Source organism: Myotis brandtii, unplaced genomic scaffold, assembly GCF_000412655.1.
Source record: "Myotis brandtii unplaced genomic scaffold, ASM41265v1 scaffold138, whole genome shotgun sequence".
NCBI classification, from domain to species: Eukaryota; Metazoa; Chordata; class Mammalia; order Chiroptera; family Vespertilionidae; genus Myotis; species Myotis brandtii.
Genome location: NW_005354915.1, coordinates 64,763 through 79,496, shown reverse-complemented (window position 1 = coordinate 79,496; position 14,734 = coordinate 64,763). Strand labels below are relative to the sequence as shown.

General features: G+C 51.7%; 1 protein-coding gene across 3 annotated transcripts; it reads right to left on the bottom strand.

Annotated features, from left to right (window-relative positions):
- Positions 1 to 3,022: 3,022 nt before the first annotated feature.
- Positions 3,023 to 14,716, bottom strand: CCDC134 (coiled-coil domain containing 134). Of its 3 annotated transcripts, XR_313259.2 has the most exons (8): positions 14,637 to 14,716; positions 12,684 to 12,802; positions 11,332 to 11,453; positions 10,833 to 10,917; positions 9,012 to 9,193; positions 8,654 to 8,725; positions 5,220 to 5,328; positions 4,802 to 4,874 (listed from the first exon to the last, which is right to left on the bottom strand). XR_313259.2 is itself a non-coding variant. In XM_005860627.2 (7 exons), exons 2-7 carry the CDS (start codon positions 12,784 to 12,786, stop codon positions 4,749 to 4,751), a joined length of 690 nt encoding a protein of 229 aa, XP_005860689.1. In that variant the 5' UTR covers positions 12,787 to 12,802; positions 14,637 to 14,716; the 3' UTR covers positions 3,023 to 4,748. The 3 variants fall into 3 exon arrangements, 2 of the variants coding, with proteins under 2 accessions (XP_005860689.1, XP_014390582.1); XM_005860627.2 differs by lacking the exon at positions 5,220 to 5,328 and having other exon boundaries at positions 3,023 to 4,874; XM_014535096.1 differs by lacking the exons at positions 4,802 to 4,874; positions 5,220 to 5,328 and adding an exon at positions 6,316 to 8,056.
- Between the last annotated feature and the right edge of the window lie 18 nt (positions 14,717 to 14,734).

The following is a 14,734-nucleotide window of genomic DNA, read 5'->3' as shown; positions in this document are numbered from 1 at the left end:
CAAACCGGGGCCCCTGAGGAGTATGGAGACCATTCAAACCGCGTTCCTCCCACGCCCCTTACAAAAAGGAAACGGAGTGTCGGCGTGGACCGTAAATTGTCCAAAACCTCTGCGCCTTCGCACCTGCCGCGAACACGCGCTTCTTCCTCTGGTTATCGAGGCAGGCAGGCACACACACACACACACACACACCCCGCCTGCAGACCTTTAAAGCAATGCCAGTGCCCGGGCCACCACGAGCCTCGCGAGGCGGGGCGGCGTGAGCATTTTGACAAAATTCCGCAGGAATTCTGACGCGCAGCCACCCACAGATTCCCACTCCTTCAAGCACCCACCGCTCCATCTTGCAGCTGGTTACGTAAACAACTGTGCAAATTCTAGTTTATCCTAAGGAATGGAGTACCAGTGCTCAAAGAAGTCCGCAAGTGTGTGTGTTTAAAGAGTTCCACCCCGAAGTCTAACTAGGGAATTGGGAAGCCTAATAAGGGACTGGGTGAATAATTACATCCACACAATGGAATACCATCCATCACTACACATGACATAGATAGCCCTGACCGGTTTGCTCAGTGGATAGAGCGTCGGCCTGCAGACTGAAGGGTCCCAGGTTCGATTCCGGTCAAGGGCATGTACCTTGGTTGCAGGCACATCCCCAGTAGGGGGTGTGCAGGAAGCAGCTGAATTGATGTTTCTCTCTCATCGATGTTTCTAACTCCCTATTCCTCTCCTTCTCCCTTCCTTTCTGTAAAAAAATCAATAAAATATATTTTTTAAAAAACATTACATAGATAACTGTATACCTACTGACAGCCTTTTGCAATATATTGTTAAAGGGAAAAGTATATTCCCTATAAGCGAGAGGCAGCTGTTGCTCAAGACTTATGAGCACACAGGCCGTGTGGAGGCAGACCTATGGGCCCACTTATGCAGTGTGCCCTTGGGCAGTGTAACTGTTCCAAGCCTTAGTTTTGCCATCTCTAAAATGGGAATCGTGTCCCCTCATAGTTGTGAGGATTAAACAAGATCATCTGCAGTCTTTGATAATATTTATTGAACACCTCTGTGGCAGGCAAACAGAAATAGTTCCTGTCATCTGAGAGCTGCCAGTCTAGTGAACAACTGTTAAACAAAAAAACAACAACCCAGACAATAAATAGCACAAGCGATCAAAGAAAAGTAACAGGGTGTGATGAAACTAACAAGGGATCTGACCTGGGATGTCAGGAAAGCCTCCCACATTTAAGACAAAACCTAACACAATGAGGAGAGACCTGCATATGGTGTTGGTGTAGCTGGAGCAACAGACAACATGGACAAGGACCCCGAGGCAGCAGAAGCTGCTACCAGCCAGCACGTGGCATAGGCCTGGCATGTAGTAAGTGCCCACACAAAGTAGCTACTGTAATTGAAAAGAACAGGGATCTACGCGCTCACATGAAGGGCAAATGGATGCAAGGCCCAACAGCTGTCAGTCATGGTTATGGGAATGGTGGGTTTAGGGTAAAGTTTACTTTCTTCTTGATTTTTCAGTATACTTTTTTATAATGAATTGTATGACATAAATAGTCATATTTTTGGGGGAAAAAAGAATGTTCTCATTGTTTACAGACTAGAGTTGGTATTGATTATACTGGTCTCCGGTCTCCCTCTGAAACAGGAAACCAAACCCTGCTGCCCAGCTCTGGACCAGGCACTGAGCTGGACAATGTGACCTTCAACTGCACCTCTCAGTGGCTCTCACAGGGCTCCCCCTACTGTTGGGGGGGGGGAGTGACGGGGAGGGAAACCATCTGCTGGCCTACCCTATGACTCAATTTGGTCCCGTGCCCTCTCATTCCCTCAGAAACCCCCCACAGGAGGCTGTAGAACAGCATGTCAGACTTGTGGCCAGTGAGCCATGAGTTTGACATGCTTGCTGTAGAAGCATCAGGTTAAGTAGGTGGACACAACCTGCCCAGAGGTCCTGGTTCCTAGCAAAGTAGCCTGAGGGAGCACAAATGAAGGCTCAGTAAAAGCTGTAGAAGAAAGGTGGTGGCACTGGACCCAGCTTAGCAAAGAACACTGACATCTCCCTCCGACCCTGGCTTCTCACCTAACCTAACAGCTCTTCCCGCCGGCACCCTGCCTTGGCGGGGAGAACCGAGGCTGGCTCCCAGGGGTAGAGCAGCCTCAGACAAGTCCCTCCTCAGGACCTGGATTCTTCATGTGAAAAGGGAGGGATCGGACCAGATGATCATTATGTCCAGACACCCACCACAGACAGGTCGTAGAAGAGAACTTGGCATGTTTTATCATTTACTGCTTCTGATGCCTCCCCTTGTAGGCCTCTGTCAGTGTCTGCCTCCTTCTCCCTCCTCCCCCCATCTTTCAGGATTCAGTTCATGTATCGTTTCCTCCAGGATTAAGCAAAAGCACGTATCCCATGGTTTAACACAGAGGTAGGCTTCAGGGTGGAAAATAACATTTGGTTTTGGGTAAGTTGAAACATAAGGATTGAGGCTTATCAGCTGACAACCGGGCAAGTGCCATCAGCTTTGTGGTCTTAGAGCAGGAGTGGGGAACATCCAGCTTGCGGGTCTACTAGTAATCATTTGGTCTGGCCCTGCCAAGGCACTGGGGGTGAGTTAATTAAATGTTTGACCAAATATACCTGGCTAATTTTTTGTTGTTGTTAATCCTCACCCGAGGATATTTTCTCCACTGATTTTTAGAGGGAGTGGAAGGGAGGGGGAGCGACAGAGAAACATCGATGTGAGAGGCACATTGACTGGTTGCCTCCCACGCATCCCAAGCGTCCCAAGTGGGGCCAGGGATCGAGCGAGAAACTGAGGTATGTGCCCAGGATCCTTCAGTCCGAGGGCCGGTGCTCTAACCACTGAGTAAACCCGGCTAGGGCAGCAGGCTAATTTTTAAGTTGATAATTTTATATGGCTGGAGAATGATGTTATAAATATCCCTTGGCAGAAAAAAGGTTCCCTATCCCTGTCTTAGAGGATGCAGCTGTCAAGAAGAACGAAGGAGAGACTAAGCCAGTAAACTCTTTATTCAGGGCGCAGGTGAGGAAAGAGAAGTCGGGAAGAGACAGAGCAGACTCAGACCAAGAGCAGAAAACAAGGACAACACAGTGGCCCCGAGGCCTGGGAGGGTCCTCAGGAACTATCAACAGCATTTCCGGGCAGTGATGGGACAGCACAGGAAGATGTGGGGCTGAGATAAGGAGGAGGAAGGGATGTGGCCAGGGAGGTTTTGCCCCCAGGGGACATCCCGCAATGTCTGGGGACATTTTTGGTTGTCATAACTGGGAGATGACTACAGACATCTAGTAAGTAGAGGCCAAGAATGCTGCTAAATATCACACATACACAGACCTCTGCACAACAAAGAATTATCTGGTCCCAAATGTGAACAGTGCCACTGCTGAGGAGCCCTGTCTTAGGGGATACTGGGAGCACCCAGATTTTCCACGGGTGTCACAGATCGTGTCTGGAAGCTCAACAGACAGGAACGACGTCCAAGACCATGCTGAAAGCACCAATGAAGACATCACTGTTGCCACCAGCAGGCACCCTGGGAGCTGGTCTGGCCACTAGGAAACCCCCTGACCCTGTGGGCCACTGTTTCCACCACCACACTCACACGGTGCATCTGGTTAGTGGCACATCAGACCCTGGCTTTGCAAGGTTGAAGAGACAGCGCTGGAAATCCCACCAGAGGTCCTCCTTACTCTGCCTGGGCAGAGCACAACTGAAGGGCAGCTGCTCACTCAGGCCACTGCAGCTTCCCTGCCTGGTGACCACGGGTCTCGGCTCGCATCCCTCCTGAACCAGAGAGCTCACTGCCTGACTGATCCAGCTTGGGGCAGCCCTGCCATTACAATGCAGTCTTCTGCAGAGCTGCAGCCCACAGGCTGAGGGTCTCCCAGCATTGCCAGAAAGGACAGTTGACTCTTTCCTGTACTTGTTCTATGACTGTCCCCAGTTAGCTGAGGATAGAGATCATGTTACTCCAAGGTCACCTTGGATAAACACCCACCCAGGACACTTCCAGTCCCTTTCTAACACCGACTCTTCGTCAAGGACAGTGCAGAGAATGGATTAGGAGGCCTAAGCCAAGCCCCTACTTTGCTGCCCTGCCAGAGCCTGGGGCTCCCTGATGAAGTGGAACATTCTCTAAGGTGCTCTCTACACCTCTCAGGGCCTCTGGTTCCCCAACCCAGGCCCCTCGCCACCTGTCTGGAAAAGGCCTCACAGCTTCCTAGGGCCCAAACCAGCTGTGATTTGCCCAGAGGGTTTGCCGACTTTTATTGTGTCTCTGCAGGGGGCTGGACCTTGTGCCGTGTGGCTCAGTGACAATGCAGCCAGCAGCAGGCGTGGCACCTCCACACGCGGCTCAGACCCCGGTTCTGCTGCCTCCCCATGGAGAGCAGCAGCCAGCCGAGCATCAGCACTAACCCACTGGGAGGGTCCAGTCCTGCACCCCTCCTGCCTCCCCCAGCATCTCCACAGAGTTGTGTTTGCAGCACAGGGTCCCTTCAACGCTCCCTCCAGGGAGGCCGCGGGAGGAAACCCAAGCCTCCGCGGCCCAGTCCCTGCAGCTGGGCTCAAAGCCGGCTCCCGGGGGCCAAGCAAACATGGTCTCCTCTCTCACAGGTGCCGACTCTCACCACCAACCAGATGGCACCGCTTCACCTTGGCCACGCTGCCTCCTCCTCTTCCTCCTGGCCCCTTGAACCATGGGCTGCAACGGGGCTATAACTCGGACTGGGATCGCGAAATCCGCGGGCCTTTTCGGATCTCTTTCCGCTTCTCCTCTTTTTTCCGACGTTTCTCCTCTTCTCTCAGGGCCTTCTGGAAAGGGTCGGTGCTAGAAATGAACTGGGGGAAGAGCAGAGTGGTCTGACTCAGTCCACTGGCAGCAGTTTACTCCGAGCTAGGGCACTGCGGGGGACAGGAGGGTTGCTTAGATGCAGGCCCTGCCCTCAGGGAGCCAACGACATGGAGATGGTTAAATGGGCTTGGGGACAAGGCTAAGTGGGTTGAAAGATAAGCAAGAGGCTGACAGCAAAGAGGGTGAGGGGAGGAGGACATTCCGGGCACAGGGACAAGTACCTTGGTGTGAACAAGCACGGGCATCAGAGAAACAATAAACAGAATCCTCCCAGAGTGAGGGGCCACGTGCCCGACAACCGCAGACCACCCCCCACGCCCTGGCTGCCATACCCCTGAGGAGGAGGGGAGAGCAGCCAGCGAGAATAAGAGACAGCAGGCATCCTGTCTCGGCAAGGGAGTGCACAGGAAGCAGGTGGATCAGAGGTCAAACTGACAGACCCTGGAAAGGGGGTGGGAGAAAGAGAAGACAATAGTGCCCAGGCTCATGGCTTCATAGATGGTGGATGGTGGATGGTGGTGCCGGTGAGGAAACAGGAACACAGGGTGAACAGGGATGGGAGGAGGAGGAGGAGGACGACTTTGATTGGGGGCATTCTTCTCCCTCTGCTCTCTCCAAACCCATGGCTTTGGTTATGTCTATATGGCCAGTTACCCCTTAAATGTGCACCTCCATATCTAAGTGCCTGCCTGGCACCTCCACTGGGATGTCCCAAATGTGCCCCCAACTTGGCATGGCTGCATCTCCTCAAAACCCAGTCCCCTTCTAGTGTCGCTGTCCTCATGAACAGTGCTGCCTGACCACACTCTACCTCCTGTCCTTACAAGTTAATTTTCTGGTCCTCTTGGGGGAGATGAGCTGGCAGGCCTCTCCCATACTTTCTGGCTCTGGCTGGGGATGGCCGGTCGAGGGATCCTGGCCCTTCATCCTCAATGGCTCAGCCTCACCAGGGACCCAAACCTAGTTGGGGCAAAAGGGAAACACTGCCCATCCTTTCCTGGATCCCTTTCCCACGAGGCCTGGCTAAAGCCTACTTTAAATTCCTGACACTAAACTCAAGTGTTGCCTGGCAATGGAGCAACTCTCCTACCCCCGCACCATTAGTCCCTCCTCCCTAACGGGTCGTTCCCATCAACAAGCAGACATGCCAGTCTTTCTAATAGATCATGGCTGTGAGCATGGCCATACACTGAGCCCTAGGGAATCATTAACCTGGGGGAGGTTTGGGGGACCCCTGACACAGCTGTCTATGGGTGACAGCAGCCATCAGCTCCAGTGACAACAATGAAAGACTAGCTGCCACAAAGGCCAGTCAGACAATGATCTGAATTAAAAGCCGCCACCACCACCTTTGCTAGATGATACTCCTAATGACCAAGCATGTCATAGTCTTCTGGGCTACCGCTCAGAAGACTACAGACTAGTGGATGAGATGGCCATCCATCTTCGGGGCCATGAACTGTGGAAACAAATTGTGGCTGAAAACTGGACAGTCTGGGTCACTCGCTTAGATACCCATAGGAAGGCCCTTTCTCTGATGAGACTGACCAGTACCAAACTGCGGATCCAGTCTACCCAGATGGGAGTCATTTCCACTTGAATGCATTATCGTACTAGATGAAGCCACACACCTGCCGCCATTGATGGCACAAACCCACCCTGTATTTCTGGTTTGGCTACCCGGAGTCCCAGGTTGAAATAGTACGCCCAAGATCATTAGGATAATGACCAATTGGTTGAATACGTCCTTGCCAACTGCCCCCACAGTGGCCCATGTGGACCAAGATAGGGGATATGATATGCCTCTGAAATTTTGTAAAAATGCCCTTGTCCCATTCACATCTGACCCTTCTGGACAAAGATCTAGGTGAAAGTAAGGGATGATCAGTGACAAAGTGACATTATAGGTCCTGGGATATGACACGCCGATCTTGTAGCAATAATCCCAGCGTCTAGGGAGAAAGCGCCTTAGATCCCAAGAGACACGGGGAATAATCAATCCTCTTTGTGCCTTATGTCCAGCACTGCCACTTGGTAAAACAATCCTAGGGTCTGCCCAAGCCAAGTGGCAGCTGCAGATGACAATCTGACCAGCTGCTGGATGTGTCATTCTCAACCACGTGATTACTGAACTATTCTGTGTGCCTGATGCCATCAAAGGCAGCTCCCGAAGTGACCCTGTGCAGACACTCATGCCAGTACGACCTTGTTTCAATCTCACAGATACAAATCCATCTTCTTCTCCTGATGCCCGAGTGGCCTGGGCTTCTATCATGTAGGGCAACTGAGGCTGCAACTCCACAGTGACACTTAGGATTCGGCCAAAGGATGTAACGGTGACCCAAATCCAGTGTAACGTGGGAGACAGTGGGCCACGGAGTATCTTATCTCTCCACTAGGGATGAGGGTAGCTGTGGGGTCCATCTACTGCCCTTGTAATTACTGGCAATAACATCAAAGATCAGCAGGTCAGTCTAAACTCTTGTGTGGGTGGTAATGAATAACGGATTGGCCTTAGACCACATCCAATTGTCTAAAATAAAACCTACTGGTCTCCCCAAAACTGATCACAGCCGGCTGAGTCCAGGATCCGGGAGCACATGGCTGAGACCAATACTGCAGGCTGGCCTCATCCTGCGGCTTAGTCCTGTTGATGGCAGCCTTAATTAAATGTGGTCTGAGACAAACTGAACAAATATGGTTCTAGCCCCTATCAGTCAGATTAATAGACTGAATAGTACGTTCGTGGGATCTGAGTTAAGCCAAGACATGTAGGGCTGAGGGATGGCCTGAGCGTCCCTGCGTGTTCTTGCTGGATACACCAAGAACACAAAGCCCCGACCACTCTGTACCTGGGCCATTTCTCAGGATTGTGCCTGCAGCGAACCTTGAAGGATGAGGTGATGTCTCCCCCAAAACGAAGAGCGGGTTTACTTCTGTTCACTATAAATCAGTAAATTTTCCAAGCTTAGTATTCTTCAGCTATGATGCAAACCCACTGTCTGTGTGGCATCCACCTGAGCCCCTCTGTGTCACTCCTGTGGGACTCAGGGAACAAGGGGAACCAACATGACCAGTCCAACAGTCTAGACACCGCTTTTGCTCTAGTAAACTCCGATGCCTCTGACCTGTCGGTATCCGTGCAACAGTGGCAGGCTAGCTTGTTAGCCTGCAAGCAGGGTATAAAACTGAGAGCCCTCACCGATCCTGACTCCCCTCCCCTCCTTAGAGCAGGGGCCGGCCTGTGATTTGAGGAGTCCAGTCCTCCAGCCCTTCTTTCCTATCCTTCTGATCCCCTCCTCTCCTCTACTGTATGTGCCCCCATCTGTCATCCTACCAACAGCCTCAGCCCTGAGAGTCCACCTCAGCCCCCTAGAATGGCCACATGTACAGGAATGTAGGATAGAAGCTTGGCTGGGTGATTAGAAGAGAGAAGAGCATGACTTGACACCCCCTGGCTTCCCTCACATCCACCTGATGTGGGTGCCTACTGTTCACTGGGAAGGGTGTGTTCACAGCCTCTGACTGCCCCCCATAGCTGGGGTGCACCATGAACAGACAGGTGGCCTGAGGCTAAGACAAGGGCAGTGGCTTGCCCAAAGGCACCAGTGAGTGAGTGATGGTTCCTGGACCCAGACCTGGGTATGTCTGGCTCCAAGTCCAAAGCCCTCACACTCCACCGCAGGCACCCCAACCCCTGCAGGACCTGGCTTCCCATGGCCCAGCAGAAGCAGAACAGACATGGCCACAAGCCCCCAGAGCTCACCTCTGTGTGGTCTACTTTAAATGGGTTCTGGAAGTCTGAGTCTTTCTCGCTGATCCCCAGCTCCTGGGCCATCTGCAGACGAGGAAAAGTTAGTCATCCTCTGCCTTCTCCTGCCTCTCGCTCACCCCTGAGCCACTCCCTCCACATTGGAACCCAGGGCCCAAGACTGTGGGCCAGATGATGACCCATAGGGACCCAGGTCAGCATAGAACCCCTTGAGATGGCACCTCAAGGTGCCTTGAGGCTTATCACAGAAAACGCAGCCAAGAGCTGACATTCAGGCCCAGCTGCAGGCAGCTGCGAGGCTCACAGGACACTGGGAGGCAGGGCTCCCGGCTGTCCCCGCCCCAGTCCTTACCAGGCTGAGGATGGGCGAGTGGGGCCCCTGGTCAAAGACACCCGACTGGTTGCAGAAGCTGATGCCCCAGCGGATGAGGAGATTCCAGTTGGAGTTGTGGTCAAAGTAGTGGTGCACGATCCTCGGGAAGCGCAGCACCACGTCGCCGAAGAAGGCCGTGTTCTCCAACACTTGGGAGAAAGCTGGTGAGAGGGACCTAATGAGAGCCCAGGGCAGATGCCCTTCTACTGCCCTCCTGGCCAGCCCAGACACTCCCCAGACAATGGAGGCAAGCCCACCAAGCCCCATAAGCAGAGAACAGACAATTGTGCTAAGGGCTTTGTGTCCACCAAATCACTGAATCCTCAAACCATCGTTAGAGGGAGATGTGGTGGCCGTTCCCATTTTACCCGGGAGAAAGTGAGTGGCAAATCTGGGCTGTAAACCCGGCTCTGTCTGACTGCAGAGGCCCTGCTCTTTCCCCCGTATCTCATGGCTTAGAAGACTCATTTGCCGTGGGGACCAGAGACGTGGGTGTCATTCTGCACAGGAGGCATATGCATCACCTGAGGCTTTGCTGGGGCTTATGCTCCTCAACTTAGTATCCAAATGTCAAGAGCCTGGTGTTAGCACAATCAGAGTGTCTGTGAGGGGTCAGGTCTGTTAGCATGGCCAGGGAACATGACAGGCTTTGTTTTTAAAAAATATATTCTTCCAATTTTATTTAATTTTAAATAAAGTACTTATTTTGAAATAATTTTAGACTTACACAATATACCACAAAATCCCTTCACTTGGCTTCCTCTACTGTTATCATCTTACATAGCCACTGTACAACTATCTACACCAGAAGTTAACATCGATACAATACATCCATAGACCTTATTTGAATTTCATCAGTTTCCCCACTAATATCCTTCCTCTCGTCAATAGATCAGTCTAGACTGAATTTAGTGTTCACCATGGTGGCAGGTCCCCCGACCCAGGCCAGCATGAAGAATAAGTGTAGACCCAGCCCTGGCGGCAGCTCCTGTTCCAGTGCCCGCAGATGAGGCCCAGGCAGACTCCTCCAAAGGCAGGCCCAGCTGGTTCTGAGCCCCTGGGCTTTGAACCACCTTGCACTCAGGAGTAAGCTTGACTTATAGGTTGAGAGCCAAGTTATACGTATAACTTCCTCAGTTACAGTGGAGATGAGAGATGCTATTTGTAAAAGTGCCCACCGTTCAATATGTAAAGGCCACTTCCATCCTCTCTCAGTGTAATCTAAGAGGTTTTATTGTTAAAATGCCATCAGTTCATGAGAAAATTATCACCGGAGAGAAATTCTTGGAAGAGGGAATGAAGGGACCCAGAATAGTCTCTTACCTTATTTATCTATGCTTGTCCCACCTAGTCTCAAAAATGATTTAAGGAGGGTGAGGCTTTTAGAACAGTAGTAAGGAGTGTGGGCAGCTGCCCCCACTGTCCAGTCACTTCAGTAGGCCTGTTTTTTCTCCTGAAAATGCGAACAGCCCTTGCCTTCTCTATCAGAAGGGTCAGGGGTGGAGAAGGCAAGGTTCCCCGGAGTCGTAGTGGGCAGAGCTTCCTCCCTGGTTCCCGTGCTTCAAGCACAGGACAGCACAAAGGAATACATTTGTGTCAGGGACACAGAAATTGGCTCTGAAGCCCAGAAATTCTTGGAAAACCATATACTAAGTGCTTATCCACCAAAGGTGGACACCTGGAAGGTGCCACAAGAGGGTGTTTCCAGAGAGAAAAAAGCGTGACAAAAACAGGAGGGAAGAAACAACCAGAGAAGATCAAGGTGGTGGGGAGGAGGGGGAGAGGTCAGGAAGACCATACCATCCTTCAGTTTCTCATCCTGGGGGAAGGGCCCATCTGGGAGCACGTCCGCAGCAAGGAGCACTGTCCGGGAGTCCTCCAGCACCTGAGGGAACCCCCCCTGGCTGAGTGGCTTTGCAGAGGCCTTCACAGCCCAGCCACACCCCAGTTTACTTAAACCCAACTTCAAATCTTTGGTGCCCGCAGTTCCCTCTAATTCAGGGGTCCTCAAACTTTTTAAACAGGGGGCCAGTTCACTGTCCCTCAGACCGTTGGAGGGCCAGACTATAGTTTAAAAAAAACTATGAACAAATTCCTATGCACACTGCACATATCTTATTTTGAAGTAAAAAAACAAAACGGGAACAAATACAATATTTGTATTTGCATGTGGCCCGCGGGCCGTAGTTTGAGGACCCCTGCTCTAATTGAACACCATCCCGTTAAGGAACGCCTACTCATCCCTCAATGCCCAGATCAAAGACTAGGCTGCCATGAGCTGCCCCGCGCCTGCATGCACCTTAAAGAGCCCCTTGAGCATGACATCAAGGATCTTGTACTGCTGGTGGACATCATTCAGCTGTACCAGGTTTTTCAATGCCAACAGCTGCTCCCGTCGCTTCACCTCAAACATCTTCTTGTCTGGGCAGCGTTAAGTTAAGGAGCTGGCACTGATACTTCTGCCTGGATAATCCAGTGGCCCCAACCCAGAAGGCCCATTCCTGACCAGCAAATATCTGCAAAGGCCACAGATGCCCAGGTCTGAGGCCCTCCCTACCAGAGAAGTAACAAACTGAGAAGCGTTTGCATCCTACAATGTATCATTTGTCCAGTGTACAGAGGATTCTACACCCAAGAGCCTGAACACAACCCTTCAGGACCTAGCTCCTGTACTCCTTCCCCGTGGTCTTCCCACCATCTCCCGCAAATAGTCACTGTCCCCAGAACCTGCGCTCTTCTGCTCACACTGTACACTCTGCCTGGGATGCCCCCCAACCCTTCTCTATGAGTTTTTTTAGTGTACAGAGGATTCTACACCCAAGAGCCTGAACACAACCCTTCAGGACCTAGCTCCTGTACTCCTTCCCCATGGTCTTCCCACCATCTCCCGCAACTAGTCACTGTCCCCAGAACCTGCGCTCCTCTGCTCACACTGTACACTCTGCCTGGGATGCCCCCAACCCTTCTCTATGAGTTTTTTTTATTTTTTTAATCCTTACCTAAGTATATGTTTTTATCGATTTCAGAGAGAGGAAGGGGGAGAGAGAGACAGAGAACATCAATGTGTGAGTGAAACATCGATCGGCTACCTCCTATAAACATCCAGGGATCGAACCCACAACCTAGGTATGTGCCCTGACTGGGAATCGAACCTGCACACTTTTGGTATACAGGTGACTCCAACTGAGTCACATGGCTAGGGCGCCTACGAGCTTTTGTTCTTTCAAGACCTCGCTCAAAAGCCAGCACAGCGTTTCTCTCATGTTCTCATCACAGCAGTGATCACAAAGTACAACGTGGGGCCTGTGAAGGCCTCAAAGCCAGGGACTGACTCATCTTTGTGTCCCCAAGTCCTGAACCCAGAGTAGGTGGCCCAGAATGCCAGGGCCTGAGTCCCTGCCCAGGGTCTCACCCACAAGGTACTAGGCACATATGTACTATTCTCAGAGTCCTTGAGCCTCTGAGAGATGTAAATTGCCTTCTCTGTTTAACATAATAGGGAAACTGAGGCTCAGAAGGCAGTGGACTCGATCAAGGTTTGATGAGAGTATCTTACCTTTTCTCTCCTATTCTCATCAGCTGGGCCTCATCCATCCCTAGAAAGTCCCCCAGGCATAGCACATTAACTCCACCTCCAACCCCAAAGGATACAGATCTCCAGGCTCGGGTCCACGGAGGTCCTCTGAGTGTCTGTGACTCCTGTCCCAGACACTAGCAGGACAAACAGGTAGACTAGGAACTGCAAAAGGTCCATATCCACGACCCTGGAGCTAGGAGAGTAATCCAGAGAAAGGAGGTGAGACCTGAGCATGGTGTTATATAAATAGAATGAGGTGAACTGAACTCCTCCTGACATGAGGTAGCTTCCAAATACCAAGAACCCAACATTGGGAAGCCCTGGAGCCCCAGTGCCTAGCCCAGGGCCTGTGACCAGCAGACACAATAAAGACCGTGGGATAGAAGGCAGGAGGAAGCAAGGAGGCAGCAAGATAAATGTCAGCAATGGAGGGATACTTAGAGCACAGGGGTCAGTGTCTGGACCTCTGAGCTAGAGCCCTGGCTCTTCCCAACTGTGGAACTTCAGGCAAACTGCTCAGCCTCTCTGAGCCTCAGCTTCCTCACTATAAAATAAAAATAAGGAGGTCACCACCCTGCTCCAGTGGGGGAGGACTGGGTGAGGCACCTGGGGAAGGTGAGGCTGGTCAGTGTCATTCCTTCTCACCGCCCCTCTTCTTCATCCTGGCCTCCCAGGAGAGTAACTGGTCAAGGGGGTCCAAGCAGTCAGAGGGGATGTGAAACTTCTGGTGTTTCCCTCCTTCCCTGACTTCTGTCATCAGAAAGGAAGGGACACAGGGCAGGAAGGGAGGCAGGACGGTCTTGGGGTAAAAGGGATGCCACTCACTCACTGTGGTACCATAGACACATAAGCCAACACCTATTCCTATTCAGGCAACATTCCGAAGTTATTTGTTGATCACCTCCCATGTTCTAGGCCAGTGATGGCGAAGATGATTTCATTGGTGACTTCTGTGGGCTCCTGGAGAGTTCTGTTCTTCTGATGACCCAACAAGATAGATATTCTAAGTCAGGGGTCCTGAAACTTTTTAAACAGGGGGCCAGTTCACTGTCCCTCAGACCGTTGGAGGGCCGGACTATAGTTTAAAAAAAAACTATGAACAAATTCCTATGCACACTGCACATATCTTATTTTGAAGTAAAAAAACAAAACGGGAACAAATACAATATTTGTATTTGCATGTGGCCCGCGGGCCGTAGTTTGAGGATGCCTGCTCTAATTGAACACCATCCCGTTAAGGAACTCCTACTCATCCCTCAGGCCATCACTGTTCTAGGCCCTGTTTTAGAGCTGGGAATACAGTAGTGAGTAAGATAAAACTCCCTGCACTCAAGGTATTTTCCTAGTAGGAGTAAGAGATAACCAATAAACTTGTGAAACAAGCACAGAAGAATGAGAGGGAGTTGGTGGGGTGCAATATTACAGTGGCCAAAGACGGCCTCAGACTCAGATGACAGGGGCCCAATTTTACTAGTGTGGAAACCAGAAAAGTGAGGTAACTGCCCAGTCACTCAGCTATTCCCAGGCTAAACCGAGTCTAAATGAGCAGTCTATTTCAGAGCAGACCACGCCAAGGGAGAGATGGTCAGTTACTGACAGGTCACCAGAGAACCAGCCCCACCCGACACAGAGGATATAACTGAAACGTAGAGAATGAACAGCTGTGCAAGTTCACCCAGGACTCACTAACTTCCAATGTCACGCTCCAGACTCAAGGGAACCGGATACAATCTAGAGCAGAACTTGGGGCCAGGGGCATATCAGACAGCAGGTAATGACTGAAGCAGGGGAAGATGGGGAAAGAAAGCCAGATTGCGTGGGGAGGGTTCTGCCTTCTCTACTGTCACTCCCGCTCACCGCCCTAGAGCTCTTCCCAGCTCCGCGAGCTACCCGAACGCATTCTGCAAGAGGCGTGGTGCGGCGGTCCCTGGGCCAGGTCCCTGGGCTCGCGGACCCCGATTTCTGTCCCCAGTCTTTGGGGCTCCGGGAGGAGAGGAGTCTTTCCAAAGAGGAGAGGCGTATCCTACCTCCCACTCTTGCAGCCGGTTCGACCCTCGGTCTCCACGCCCCCACCCGGAGCCCGCCCGCCCGGAGACCCCACTTCCACCCACCAGGCCGGGGGTGC